Here is a 16,267-nt window from a genome sequence, read left to right as displayed (position 1 = left end):
CTATTGCAGTCCTCTATATCAGAGTTCTTATTTTGTTTATTATTCACCTACCTTTTTGTAGTTGGAGGCAGAAGTCTGCAAATGGTAATATTTTCAGGTGGCTTGGTGAAAATTTAGTTAATGTCATATCCTGCCCGGCCCAATTTTAATTTTTTAGTTTTTATAACTTAACTTTTATACTTTTATTTAGCTTCCTTTAAAAGACTTTTTTCAGACACATTTAAATTTTATAACTTCTTTTTTTTTAATTCGCGATACAAAAATAATTAATATTTTTATGTTAAAAATAATCAATATATTATTAAAAAATAATATCGCAACAAAAATACATAAACAAAATCAATGGAAAAATAAAAATATATTAAAAATAAATGATCTAGTGTACCTCTTTTTCATATAAAAATAAATTACATCCTTGACATTTTCTCTTTTTCATATAAAAAATACAATATATCATTGACAACATTGCAATAACAATCAATTAACCCCAAAAAAACATAAGAATAATAAACATAATATTACAACAGTTACCTGGCCAGCGTTTTAAACTTTTTTAAATACAAGGCTTAAACAAGTCCGGGAAGTTGGACCCCCACTTTTGGATTTTTAATAGTTTATCAGCTGGACTGATTTGTACCGTTTTCAGTTCGATTTGTACCATCACCGTTTTTGAGATATTCAAAGAACAAAATGGGAGGCCAACTTCACGACATCCCCCCCCCCAACTTATGAATTTAAAAATAAAAAGCGCATGGGAGCCTGGTACCAATGTTATTTGACACGGGAGCGGCTATTTCGGTCATTGGATACGATAAATATAGAAGTATTTGGCCTGATGAGATGATCGTAAATGAAAGATTGAGAATACGGCAATTCGATGGGTCACCAGCAGTGGCGTATCCAGGATTTTCTTATAGGGGGGGGGGAAAAAATTTTTGGGGGCTTCGCCCCCAAACCCCTTTTACCTGGCCTTCGGCCAGCTTTCCCCCGGTTAGCTATTCTATTAAATTATTCATAATTTAATAATAATTATATTTCTATTTTTAACTATTATTTACTAATTCGTGCTTATGGATAGGATATTACAAGCCTCTTTTTTATTATTTCAAGTTAGGTATATTATATTTAATAAAGTTTTTTTAAATGTAAAGTTGAAATAAAGTGTAATGTCATTTTTTTTATAAAATTTGCTTTAAATACTAGCCTCAGTTTAAATTCTCATACAATATAAGTAGAATATAATTTTTTTATTGAAAATACTAATAGTAGTGTGTTTAAAATATTGACTAGAAAATAATTAAATTAACAAGTTTTTTTTAACTTCTTATCAAATACAAGATTTTTAATTATTTCGTTTGTCGTTGGAACCAAATCTCTGTGTATATTTAACAGAGCTAACCCATTTAGCCGAGATTCAGTACTTCGTAAATATGTTTTCAACCTTCTCAAGTTGGAAAAAGTCCTTTCATTCGTACATGTTGTAATAGGCAAACATGCAAGAATATAAAACAACTTCGAAATATTAGGAAATTGAGCCAAGGTTTCTTTACACCGATTGAGCGCATCAATAGCATGCTCAGGTAAAATAGCTAAACGTAAATAGATAAACGTATAAATATTTATACCACAATTCGAATCCACAGATTAAATTTATTTCAGTATCAATCTTATAGGAATAAAATTTTTCTAAATATTTAATTTTACCAATAGTGGCATTAGAAAATGAAGAAGGATCTTTGGGTAATAAAACTTGAAGATTGCTAAAGACTTGTTTTTTATCTAAAACCCGTACTTTTATTTGCGATAAAAAAGTATCTAAGAATGAGATGAAAATGGATATTTTATCTACATTCATTCTTATTGTATCTACCTGTTAATGTATATTTTCCACCAAATCAATAACCTAAACCAAATCTAGATTTGGTTTTTGTAAATTTCTACAAAGTAGTGAGCTAAAAATAATTTATTGATGCAACTAGCAGCAATGATAAACTCTGATTGATCAATTGAATTCAATAATGATATCGCTGCTGACGACACATTACTTTTTTTCATGCTCAGCCTTATTTATAAATTATCGTTTGATTTCAATCTCTTTGACTAAATATTTTTCCATTTTATTAATATTTTTGAATAATATGTTGGAAAATTGATATTCAAATATTTGTAAAATTTTGATTGGTGGTAGGGGGGGGGGGTGGAGGGTGGGGGTAAAATTTTTATTAGCTTAAAATGATATTTATGAAAATAGTCAAATTTGCGATGGGGGGGGAATTTCCCCCTTTCCCCCCCATTGGTTACGCGCCTGGTCACCAGTGTCTGTAATGGGGAGAGTTGAAATAGAAGCGACATTGGGAGAAAAGTGGAGATAATAGATTTATGGATTATAAATCGGGGGGTTGAGGCGGTGATGGGTTGGGACTGGATCACCCGATAGGACCATGGTATAGTTTTTGGGGAGTATTTGCATGGTGGGGAGTGTTTGTACCCTTGACTAGACAAGATGTGTATGGTAACGTATCAGAGGAATACGGAGAAGCGTTATCGGAATTCGAGGCAGCGTTTAGTAGGAATAGGGAGGGGATAGAGCGGGGAAATATCATAGAGCTAAGGGAAGAAGCTGCGAATGAGACGAGAATATTCGTAGGAGATGAGAGAATAAGAGAAGTGAATTCTAAAGGAGATATAGGGACGCATGTTTCTAAGAGGAAAATAGGGGAAAATGAATCTATGAGAGAAATATGGGGAAGTAATCGGGGGGACTCATTGGGGAGTAATCGGGGGGACTCATTGGGGAGTAAACGGGGGGACTCTTTGGGGAGTAAACGGGGGGACTCATTGGGGAGTAATCGGGGGGACTCATTGGGGAGTAATCGGGGGGACTCATTGGGGAGTAAACGGGGGGACTCTTTGGGGAGTAAACGGGGGGACTCATTGGGGAGTAATCGGGGGGACTCATTGGGGAGTAATCGGGGGGACTCATTGGGGAGTAAACGGGGGGACTCATTGGGGAGTAATCGGGGGGACTCATTGGGAAGTAAACGGGGGGACTCATTGGGGAGTAATCGGGGGGACTTATTGGGGAGTAAACGGGGGGACTCTTTGGGGAGTAAACGGGGGGACTCATTGGCGAGTATTAAGAAGGAGAAGAGAACGGTTAGGGGGAAAGTAGGGAAGACTGTTAGGAGAGATTACGATGGGAATTCTTTAAAGGAAATAGGGTTGCCAGAGGAATGGACAGTGGAGATCGAGGAAATGCAATGTAAAGGTGGAGGAAAAGCGGATATTCGAGGAGTGGAGACGGAAATGAATCAGGATAGCGACGCGGAATTGCGGAATAAAGAGATGGAAATAGGAATGTACAAAGTGCAAGAGTCAGTACGTAAATTGGTGGATAATTATCAAGAAATTTTCGGTGAAGAATTGGGATGTTTGAGAGACTATGAAGTTAATATTAAAATGAAGGAGGGCTGTGTGCCGAAATTTTGTGGATTGCGACGAGTACCATTCGAATGGCGAAGAGAAGTGGAAGAATTGGATCAGTGGTAAAGAAAGGGATTGTGTGTCCTGTGGAATATAGTGAGTGGGCAACACCGTTGGTGCCGGTGAAGAAGGCCAACGGGAAGCTCCGATTTCCGGGTCACGCTAAACCCGTGGGTTGTGGAAGTGAAATATCCTTTGCCACGTATTGAAGAGATATTGGCCAGTCTAAAGGGAAGCGTATATTTTTCAAAGGTGGATTTTTCGAACGCCTATTTACAATTGCGGGTGAGACCAGAGGTGCAGAATCTATTGACTATTACTACGCCGAGGGGATTATACGCCTTTTGTAGGTTACCTTTTGGACTAAGCGTTTCGGCACCAATTTTTCAACGGACGATGGCAGCAGTGTTCCAGGGTTTAGAAGGGGTTTTCTATTATATGGATGATGTATTGGTGACTGGAAAAACTCCTGAACCACATGAAAATAGGTTGGAGGAGGTCTTTAGAAGAATTAAAGAGAAGGGGTTGCGAGCAAGTGCTGAAAAGAGTGTCTTAGGCGTGTTGGAAGTCATATATCTAGGGCATAAAATCACGGGAAAGGAGGTGGGACCATTGAATAAAAACATGACTGGGATTACGAGTATGTTAAGGCCAAGTAATAAAGGGGAGGTGCAGGCTTTTCTCGGAATAGTAAATTATTTTCACCGATTTGTGGAGGGTTTCGCACAAATAGCGGCGCCGTTATATAAATTGTTAAAGAAAGGAGAAAGATTTGATTGGAAGAATGAACAGGAGGAGGCGTTTGGGGAGTTAAAATCTAGGATTGGGAGAGAACCAGTTTTAATGTGTTTCAACAATGATCTGAAGGTGATGTTAGCCGTAGACGCGTCCAATAGAGGTGTAGGAGGAGCGTTATTGCATTTCATAGACGGCCTGGAGAGACCTGTATTATTTTTCTCGAGAATTTTTAGAGCGGCGGAGACCAGATATTCAGTTATTGAAAAAGAAGCGTATGCCGTCATTTTTGGACTCACAAAATGCCGGGAATATTTAATAGGGCGCAGACTTTTAGTATACACGGATCACAAACCGCTGGTGTGTTTAGGAAGGATAACAAGGAGCTGATGCTATCGCCTAGACTGCAGAGATGGCAATTAATGGTAGGCAGTTTTGATGTCCAGTTGAGGTATCGGCGAGGAAAGGAAAATTACTTACCGGATATTCTTTCTAGGTGTGGAGCGGGAGAAGATTGTGAAGAGAGTGGGTCTAAAGATATGGAGGAAGAGGATGAACACGGACTGATTAGGACGATAGTAGGAATATCTAAAGAAGGACCAGTTACATGGGAACAATTCAGAAGGGCCACGTTAAAAGATCGCGAATTGACGCGGATTAAAGCGTATATACAGGGTCGAAAGCAGTGGCGGGATGGAGATAAAAAATATAAACATGTAGAGAAAGAGTTGGCAATAGTAGACGAGTGCGTAGTACGAGGAAATAGAGGAGTCGTGCCATACAAATTAAGGGAGGAGGTAAAGGCAATGATTCATGCGGGACATCAAGGAGTTGAAAAGATGAAGCAGTGGGGTCGTGAATATGTGTGGTGGCCTGGGATGAATAAAGAGATTGAAGATATGAGCCGGAGTTGTTTGATGTGTAATGCATGGGCGAGTATGCCGCATAAAGACAAGAAAAGTGTATGGCCGAAGGCTACATAGCCATGGGGGCGCATACACGTTGATTTCTTTGACTTTGAAACCAAAATATATATACTCGTGGTGGATGCATATTCCAAATGGGTAGAGTACGAAGAAGTGAGGGGATTAACAACTCAGGTGGTGATAAAGACGTTAAAAAATCTTTGGGCTCGGTTCGGAGTGGCGAAGATAATAGTATCGGATGGAGGTCCAGCCTTTATAAGTGGACAGTTCAGGTTGTTTTGTGTTCAAACCGGGGCGAGACACATTTTGGCGCCGCCGTACCACCCAAGTTCGAATGGTCAGGCGGAGAGGATGATGGCGGTTGTCAAAAACTGGTTACGAAAATCAAAATATGGAGAAGGGGAAATTTGGATAGCAGTAGCTTATTACAACAACAGTCGAAAGGGAGAAGAACAATCTCCGGCAGAGAAGTTTTTAGGGAGGCGAACTCGGATATTATTGGATTTGTTAAAGCAGAAACCAAGTCAAGAAGTGGAAGGAGAGATGAATGAGACGGCGGAATTTGTAGTGGGACAGACCGTGTAGGCCAGAATATATGGCGGTACAAGAAAGTGGGAATCTGGAGTGATCATGGAAAACATTGGACACAAATTAAATCGAGTAAAGTTTGCCAACGGAAGAGAAGGAATAAGGCATCGGGATCAATTGAAAAAGGGTGTAGAACCTGGGAAATTACGATCAGGTGTATGAATGGGAAGAATTAATTGATCGGAAATTCTGCTTCGTATATCCGATGAAAATCTGGGGGGTGGAGGCAACTAGAGCAAAGATTGAATATGGATATGCTTTAACTCAACCTGTGCGATAGATAATAATAATAATAATAATGAAAATTGGATCAGAAATTATCAGCGAACAAAGGGAGGATACTCGTGGAGCTAACTACCGTTCGAATTCGTAAAAATACCATGAAAGGACAATAATTATTTCGGGAATGAGGTTGAAGTTGCGACGTTTGGTTTTCGATTAGTGGGGGCGTGTTATATATATGTATTCTTTTTTTTTCAATTTTTATTCAATGTCAGATAACCTTTAGTTTTGCGTAATCATTGTAATTTTTTTATTTGGGTTATTTTGTCAAGTCATGATTATCAAAAATATAGATTATTAATAAATATTTATTTATTTTACAAAATGCGCAAGATATAAAAGACTTAAAAAAGGAAAAATTTATTATTATTTTTATTTTTTGGTTTAAAAGATACACGCGTATTTTTATTTTATATTTTAATATTTTATTGTGCTTTAAAAAAATTGGAAATTATTATATTTCTTTTTGCCCGATCTATACTAATTTGTATTTGAAAATAGTTGTAAGAAAATTATTGTTAAATAAATTATTTAGTCCTTAAATTTTGTGTCGTTTTACCAAAGTCCTCTTAAGTGAGGCAGAAAGAATATAAAAGAGAATACCTAAGTCCTCTTAAGTGAGGCAGTTGAATTTAAAAAAAAGGATTACAAAGTCCTCTTAAGTGAGGCAGTTGAATATAAAAAAAGGATTTTTAAGTCCTCTTAAGTGAGGCAGTTGAATATATAAAAAAAAAGGGATTACCAAAGTTTCCTATCAAGCGATTTTCACAATAAGGTCTGCTGCCCGTTTTTTGTGAGATTTTCACAAGTTATAGTAAGCTCTGTCGCAAACTTTTTTTTTACACATAGTATATTCTCAAAATATTATTTGCACAAATTTTTTATAGTATCAATTTGTAATATACTAAATATCTGTTTATAATAAAAAAAATAAAATAATATTTTAATTAATAAAAAATATACATTATTCGACCTGGTATATACAAAAAATTCATTATTTCGTATTTTATCATATTTTTCGGCGAGTATTATCATTTAATAAGCAAGTATATTAGCTAGTGTTGCTAAACGGCTCGTTTTGAGCCGATTTTTAAGAACGGCTAACTCAGTGTTTTATCCAGAAAAATATTATGCAAGCTTATTTTGCTCATAGAAGGAGCAAAGGTCTAGACATATAGTATCGAAATTTCGAGTTAGCCGTTTTTAAAAATCGGCTCAAAACGAGTCGTTTAACAACATTAGCTAATATACTTGCTTATTAAATGATAATACTCGGCGAAAAATATGATAAAATACGAAATAATGAATTTTTTGTATATACCAGGTCGAATATAATTTTAAAAAATTCCGAGCCGGGCCTAAAAAAATTTTTTTTTTAAAAAAAAAAAACCCGGGCTGGGCCATAAAAAATTTTTGAAAAAAAAATCCGGGCCGGACCGAAAATTTTTTAATCTGGGCCGGGCCAGTATTAATTAAAAATATAAAAATATTAATAGTTACTTTTAAGGTGTTAAAATTTAAATTTGCATTTAAAATTTTCATGGCTTCTTATTAAAATACATTAGTTTAAATTTAAATCTCAAGGTATATTATTTGATAAGAAAATTTATGCCCCAGGATAACACTCTCACTGGTCTCCCCTACCTTCTTTTAAAAAAAAATTTCAATTATTTGGTGAAAACAGAAGATTGTATTGAATTAAGCCTAACTTTTACCCTTTATATCCCTTTAGCACGCTTCGGATTCAAAAAATCAACTAATATAATTAATGCATAATATTTTTTCATACAAAAAAACAGGTGGACAAAAACATAATATTTCTTTTTGATTCCGGTATCGATTCGCAATTATTGCTTCGGTCCACAACCTTGCTGGAGCATTTGCTAAAGTTCTACAACGAGGAGCAAAAATATAGAGACCCTTCTTCCAATAATTCTCTAAATTTTTCGGTCTTAGTTTCTGGTCCGGACTCTCCCTCTAATAATAATAATGCTTTGATTCAAGTGATACTCGGATGTTCCAATTTTTTAAGGGGAAAGTTGTTTCAACTCAAATGCCATAGAATGGAAGAGATACGGGAAAACGCGGCAAAAATATACGGATATTTGAATTATGTATGAAATCAGTAAAAAGATATGTAGTATAATAATTTAGACTGAGGATAGGCTGCGAAAATATTTTTTACCTTTGTTTATTTCATATCTAGCTGTTTAAATTCTTTCAAAAACAGATATTAATATATAAACCCATTTCGATATAAATAATGTATAAAATGAAAATGAAATATTTTATATTATATATTATTGTTGCGAATTCAAATTGTGAATTCAAATCTAACCTTTTATTTTTAATTCAACTTATATTACATTTTATGAATTCAAATTTTTCTTTTCAATTTAATTTTTTATTTTTGTAATTTTGCGTAACCTTAATTTTATGTACGGCGTAACCTACTTTTTATATTTTATAATATTTTTACTTTTTTGTTTTTCGTTTGTATTCTATTTAGATTTATAAAAATGTATATAAACGATGTATGAGATGGAATAGATAGTAATAATAAAGTTAAATATAAATAAACACGTTTTTTACTTTTATGCACATTTTCATGTTATTTTGCATGGTGCCCCGGGTTAGGAAAAAAATTCTCACCTAATGGATAAAATAATGTTTTTCTTTTTTTAAAAAAAAATAATAATAAAAATTTTTTTTCCCCTATATATAGAAGAAGATTGTAAAGTAAATTCATTTTTTTTACATTATGTTTTCATTCAAGATCATTAATATTCCCCACCATATTTCAATCTATGACATCCTTTTTGACCTAACTTTCAATTGTGACGTTAATTTTTCTAGAATAAATGGTACGGAGGACGTGTTGTTTGAATTCATGAATTTAAGAGATATGATTAATTGTTTCGAGTTGCTAAATGGGAAACATTATATCTACAACGATAGAGATTTCATTCAATTAATTTGTATATTTATTAAAACATGAATAGCTGTACAAAATTTGAATTACTAAAATAATAAATATAATTGCTTATATATGTGTCTTATTAATTAAACATGGAAATAAAACAAGAGTTTATACAGAAGATCCCTAAGTTAGTGGGTCCTCTTACCGAAATTTATTTAGACAGAATATTAAATTATTTTTCGACTAGTACATTATCGGACTCTATTAAAATAAATACTTTGCTTAATAATTTATCAGACGAAGTTTTTGACGACATTAAGGCAATTTGTTCTGATACCGATATTTTAGATCTTAAAATTGTGATTAAAAAGTTAACCTATCTTTTACCAGCGCTAGATTTAAATACTTTAATTAAGAAATTTAATCTTCTTCAACAAAACTCATCAGAGAGTTTTATGCTATGGTACATTAGAGTATCGAAACTTCATAAAAAATGTAAATTTTTGGACGATAGTAGATTAAAAGAAAAACTACGCACTTCTACTTTAAATGACAAGATTAAATACAAATTTTCCAAAAATAACTTGACGTTAAATCAGATGGTTCAATTAGGGGTGAAACTGGACTCTAGTAATATTAAGTCTGAGGATAATGATATAAGTTATATAAATAATGATAAAAAGTTTGATAAAGATAAAAATTTTTGCAGTAGTTTAGAAATAATTATGATAATAGATATAGAAATGGGAATTACAATAATAATTTTAGATACAATTATGGTAATAATAATTCGCGATACCACGATAATTATAACAATTATAACTAACAATTATCGCTATAATAATAATAATCAATCGAATTATGGTAGAAATAATACATGGTATGATAATAATCAAAGAAAACAAATCCAATACGGTGACGGAAATCGTAACAATTACCAATCTTATTACAACAATTCAAATAATTATAGAGGTAATGATAATAATCAGAGAAAGCAAATACAATATAACAACAACTCAAATAATTATAGAGGTAATGATAATAATCAGAGAAAGCAAATACAATATAACAACAACTCAAATAATTATAGAAGTGGCGACGAAAATAATAGAAAGCAAATACAATACAACAATGATTACAACATTAATATTGAAGAAATTATTGAAGAGAAAGTTGATTCTACAAAGAACAAAGATGATAATGATTTTAATGTCAACAATTTATCTGGTGACGTGATTAATGACAAAGATAACGCATTTATGACTACTTTAAAAGTGAACGATATTGTTACTTGTATGCAGATTGACACTGGTTCCAAACACACTATTATACCTCATGGTCTTGCTAAAAAACTTGGTAAGAGCTCTTAAGAAATCCGAGCTACAACTCACCGCTTATGACGGGAATTTAATCAAAATCATCAGCACCACATCTCAAAATATTTACAAGCGGTAATCGTCGAATCAAGTAAAAATGCCTTGTTGGGACGTACGTGGATCAATGCTTTCAAAAATATTTTAAATAAATTTATAGCAAATATTGACACTAATTATGAAGATGAAATAAAAAAATTGATTAAAGAGTGTGAATCGAAATTAACTAATGGGCCAATCAACAAAGCAAGTGTCAAGTTACATTTAAGAAGTGATACCCAACCTAAAATTATACCGCCTAGACGTATCCCTTATTCAAAAATTGATCTTGTTAGTAATGAACTCAAAAAATGGATACATGATAAAATGATTGAGCCGGTGAATGATGTCCGATGGTCAAGTCCTGTTACCGCTGTCTACAAAGAAGATGGGATCATTAGGCTTTGTGCTGATTTTAAGGACACTGTAAACCCAGCTCTAGAAGATTTTAGATACCCTCTACCACGAATCAATGATCTAATTGCTAAACTTTCAGAAGGAAAGAAATTTACGAAGATTGACTTTAAAAATGCTTTCTTACAGATACCAATTGATAAAAATTGCAGAAATATTTTAACCATATCTACGTATAATAAGGGATATTACCAATTTACTAGACTTCCTTTTGGGCTTAAGACCTCATCTGCAATTTTTCAACAGATTATGGATCAGATCTATGACGTCATATTTTATATTGATGATTTACTTATAACTGGAAAAAACGATGAAGCCCACCTTAACAACATAAAAAAAGTGTTTGATAGAATATCATCGTTTGGGCTAATACCTAACTTTAATAAAAGTGTGTTCTTTAAAAACAAAGTGAGGTTCCTGGGTCATGATATTGGCGCTAAGGGGATTCATGCTAATCACGACAAAATTGAAGCAATAATTAAAATGCCAGAACCAAAATCAGCTGCTGAATTATCAACATTTCTGGGAATGGCTGGCTACTATAGAAAATTTTTGAACAATTTTGCGGAAATTGCCGATCCTCTTTATAAGATTGTCAACAAAGAAAAATGGGCTTGGAACCTTGAACACTCTAAAAGTTTTAATGATCTTAAAAAGTTGATTAGTCTACCACCTGCTTTGACATATTTTAATCCTGAATTACCTATAGGGATAGCCACTGACGCATCAAAATGTGGTTTAGGAGCTGTACTATTTCATATTGAAAAAGATGGTAAAGAAAAACCTATAGCTTTCGCGTCGAGAACTTTATTAAAATCTGAATTGAACTATACCAATATTGAGCGTGAGGCTCTCGCTATAATGTTCGCTATAAAGAGATTCCAGGAATATTTAATAGGCACAAAATTTACAATTATTACTGACCATAAGCCTCTAGTTCACATCTTTACCAAGGGTCTTAAGGATAACAGCACCATGTCGTTAAGACTCCTAAAGTGGAATATTACATTAGGAGGATATGATTTTAATATAAAGTATAGCCGGTAAATATAATGTTGTTCCTGATTGTCTCTCGAGATTACCACAAGAATGTCGTGATGAAACTATTGAAAATGTAACCATAATAAATGAATATGAGGATTTACCTATTAACTTTGATCAAATTCGTGATGAAACTTTGAAAGATATAGAATTAAAACAAGTCATAAGTGATATTAATAACAACAGGCCTATTGTGAATAATATTTATAAAAACATTGAATTGGAATTAAGTATAATTAAGGATTGTCTTTACAAAAGCAATAAAATCATAATTCCGTCTTCTATGAGAAAAAATTTACTACAGTCATTACATGAAGGTCACTTGGGGGCAGGGAAAATCAAATCCTTAGCCAAAGAGTACATGTGGTGGCCTGGTATAAATAATGATATAGTTATGGAAGTGAAAAGTTGTGACGATTGTAATATATATCATGATAATCCTATAAAGATACAAAAACCATGGGTTTCGGCAACCAAACCGTTTGATAGGATACACATAGATTATGCGGGTCCGTTTTTCACAAAAAATTGGTTGATAATAGTCGATGCCTACAGCAAATTTCCAATTATTATTCCTGTTAAAAATATTACGACGGATGTTACTTTAAAAGAAATCTTTAAAACTATTTCGCTATATGGAATACCTGAAACCATAGTTACTGATAACGGCACTAACTTTACGAGTAACGATTTTGAAAGATTTTGCAACAATTTTGGTATTAAACATGTGCTTACATCTGCTTATCACCAGCAATCCAATGGCCAGGTAGAACGCATGGTTAGAAAGTTCAAAACACATATGAAAAGGAATATTAAAATTGACCCAGATATTGCACTTAGCAAATTTTTATTTAATTACAGAAATACGCGTAATGATACTACAGGAGTTACACCATCTCAGAGAATGTTTAATCGAGATATTAGAATTAAATGGGACTTATTAAAACTGATGGAGGAGAAGGAGAATAAAATAAACATTACTTTACCACGAAATAGAACTTTTAACGTAGGAGATTTTGTTTGGTATAAAGTACAAGGTGTTGATAAATGGTGCAAAGGTATAATCACACATAAAGAAAGTGTTATGATGTTCCAAATTAAGACTGAGAAAGGTATTTTGAGGAGACATTTAGATCAAATAAGAATTAGAAACTGTTTTAACACAATTATTAACTATGACTCTAAGGATTCTTTTGAGGAAGGAAGTGTGGACAAAAATATAAAAATCATTGATAATAACGAAATAACACCTATTTCTAGACCTGTGCGAAATAAAAAAAAACCTGTTTATTTAAAAGACTATGTAACTTAAAATATAAAATAAATATTAAATTGCATAAAGTAAATTAAATATTAAAACGCTTATATTAAAACGCTGAAAATATTATATAACAATCTTATTGATTTATCATTCTTCATTTATTCTTATATCCAATATGATGAACTATTATTTCTCATTATTCACAACTTATTTATGATAATAATAACAACTGAGTACTATCAAACAAGCTATGATTAATGGAGACAAATTACAATAAGGATATCAAGCTTGCGATTTAAACAAATCAACGTGCAAAATCGATTTAAACAAACCAACGATTGGGACAAGCCAACGTTATGATGATTTGTGATACAACTTGATTACCAAAACGATAAACCACTTGGACAACAAACTCTCTATTATTTCTCCGATGACATTATGAGAAGAGGGAGAATGTTGCGAATTCAAATTGTGAATTCAAATCTAACCTTTTATTTTTAATTCAACTTATATTACATTTTATGAATTCAAATTTTTCTTTTCAATTTAATTTTTTATTTTTGTAATTTTGCGTAACCTTAATTTTATGTACGGCCTAACCTTACTTTTTATATTTTATAATATTTTTACTTTTTTGTTTTTCGTTTGTATTCTAATTTAGATTTATAAAAATGTTTATAAACGATGTATGAAATGGAATAGATAGTAATAATTACGTTTTTTACTTTTATGCACATTTTCATGTTATTTTGCAATTATGCTTTGGTTTTTTTTTTAAATTTAAAAAAAAAAATACGAAAAAGTGTAATTAGTTCTAAGACATTTTGTGAGATTTATTTCCATTCTCGTTAATTTCTCACACTAAAGGAACTAGAACGCTTGATAGTGGAGGATATATTTTGATTTTAAAATGGTCTAAAATAAAAATTATACGAGTTTATCTCGCTCAAATTATATGTGTCACAAAATATTATATAATCCTTAAGGGCAAATCCACACCTTGAAATTACAATAAAAATAATTATTTTTTTATTGATAGTACCTTTTTAGTGAACACAGAAATTTCAAGAATGCTCCAATTTGAATAAATATTTTGCGTTAAAAATGAGTTTAACAACTTATTTAATGAAACGAATTAAAGGTCTGCACTAGAATCTTACGTGCCAGCCATGACATCAACAATAAAATATGGGCCCGGCCCTTGGCCGTAAAAATATTAATGTTATATTTCCTTCCTATTATTCTTTTATTGCCTGATTCTAATATCACAATAAATAATCATTTTAAAACCATTTCTTTATTATATAAATACAAATTGTAATCAAAGGAAATTAAATGAAAACACAATTTAAATAAAAAAAATAATTGCACTGAAAAAATTTTGATACATAATTATTTGAATTGAAAAAATCACACACTAAGATATATTTGCACCGAAAAAAATATTTCATAAAATTTAAGCTTAATAAATTTTATTTTGACTTAAAACAATAAACTGTTTTCAAAATGTTTGCTTAAAAGTATGCCAGTTTTTCACTCTATGGGAGCGCTTTTGTAAATGAGACATTATATTTAAGAATGTTTTTATGAAATCATCTAAAGATAATAGATGAGTAAGATTCATGCTTCTCATATCCGCCGCTATAATTTGTCCACGTCATCTTGGGCCTTCCTCTAGGTCTTGATCCTCCTACTTCCATCAAGGTATATTTCTTTACTCAGTTATCATTTGTCATACATTCCACATGCCCAAACCATCTTAGTTTATTTCGTCGCATTACCACTTATCATTTCTATACCCAATCTTGCTTGCAATTCCTTGCTAATTTTTCTCACTCAGAGATACCCCACACATCCATCTAATCATCCTCATCTCTGTTCTTTCTAATTTGGCTTCGTGGGTCGCTTTCATTACCCGTATCGCCGCCATAAACTAAACAACTCCTCACACAGCTTACTTAAACTTTCCCCTTTAACTTCAGAGAGACTTTATAATTGTTAAAATAGACGACACTTCTCTGAACTTCTTCCATGCTTGTCTGACCCTTGCAACATGGCAGAATTTACAACACCATTTGCACTTATCATATCACCAAAATAACAAAACTTATCCACTTTCCCTTCCAAACTACCATTTTCTACGTTATCATTATGTACCCCTTTTATACACCTACAAATAAAGGTCATTCTTGCTAACATCAAACTTCCTTTTTTCCGCGACATCTATTATATATTTATTTCTGGCATCTGGTGCATTGGATTGAATTTCTAGCAACTCCTTTCCCACATACACCACAAGGCCACTTACCGGATTCCTCCATCTTTAGATTTTCCCTACCAATCATCTCATCACCTTTGTCTTTGCTGCATTCATTTTCAGGCCCTTTGCTTCCATAGCCATCTTCCATTTACTAATTTTATCCTGCAATTCTTCCTCACTGTTTGCCATTAATACAAGGTCATTGCGTATAATAGCTCTCAGGGAAGTCCCATTACCGAGATAAATAATAATGGACTCAGCATCATCCGTCCGTACTGCAGTTTGTGCTCCCACATACATTGCCATAACCAACCATTCTCCACACCTGATTTTCTCAAAGCCCATCTAGTAACCTCGCGCTACATCCTGTCAAATACTTTCTACAAACGCATAATTCTTTTCCTTCGCGAGATACTTCTCCTGTATTTGCCTTACCACAAAAATTGCATTTGTCGTACCTTTCCCCGATGTAAAACCAAACTGCGTTTCATCAATTTTAGTTTCCTTATCCTCTCAAATACCTTCATTGCATGCTCCAAGAGTTTAATAGCTCTGTAAGACCCGCAATCGAAAGAATCACCTTTCCCCTTGTATACTGGGATAATTATACTTATTCACCAGTCCTCAGGGATAGTTCCTTCTGTGACAATTTGATTGACTAAATTCATTATTCATTCAATCCCTAAGTCATCAGAACCTTTAAACATTGATACCACCCTCGTTAAACCCAATGCCTTCCTTTTTTTCTTCTTTTTCAGTGCTCTCTATTTCGTCCTTGCTAAATTTACACCCTGGACCTTCTACCTTTGCACAACTAACATATTATCCTTCATTTTCTTCGTTCAAAAGTTCTTCCATGTAGATCTTCCAGGTGTTCTTAATACAAATATTAACAATCACCATTTTTTCTTCCATATTTTTCAAACAGTTAATACCTACCAAATC

General features: G+C 33.0%; 1 protein-coding gene across 1 annotated transcript in view; it reads left to right on the top strand.

The window, feature by feature from the left end:
- LOC135931469 (uncharacterized) overlaps window positions 1-8,598 on the top strand; it is a 45,678-nt gene extending 37,080 nt beyond the window's left edge. Inside the window, exon 6 of the mRNA XM_065468600.1 lies at window positions 7,814-8,598. Within this exon, the coding sequence (XP_065324672.1) occupies window positions 7,814-8,134 (321 nt within the window). The 3' untranslated portion in view covers window positions 8,135-8,598. The remainder of the gene's footprint in view (window positions 1-7,813) is intronic.
- Window positions 8,599-16,267: the final 7,669 nt, after the last annotated feature.

Source organism: Gordionus sp. m RMFG-2023, chromosome 1 (assembly GCF_954871325.1).
Source record: "Gordionus sp. m RMFG-2023 chromosome 1, tfGorSpeb1-WG-v2, whole genome shotgun sequence".
NCBI lineage: Eukaryota > Metazoa > Nematomorpha > Gordioida > Chordodea > Parachordodidae > Gordionus > Gordionus sp. m RMFG-2023.
This window is presented reverse-complemented; position numbering and strand designations above follow the sequence as displayed.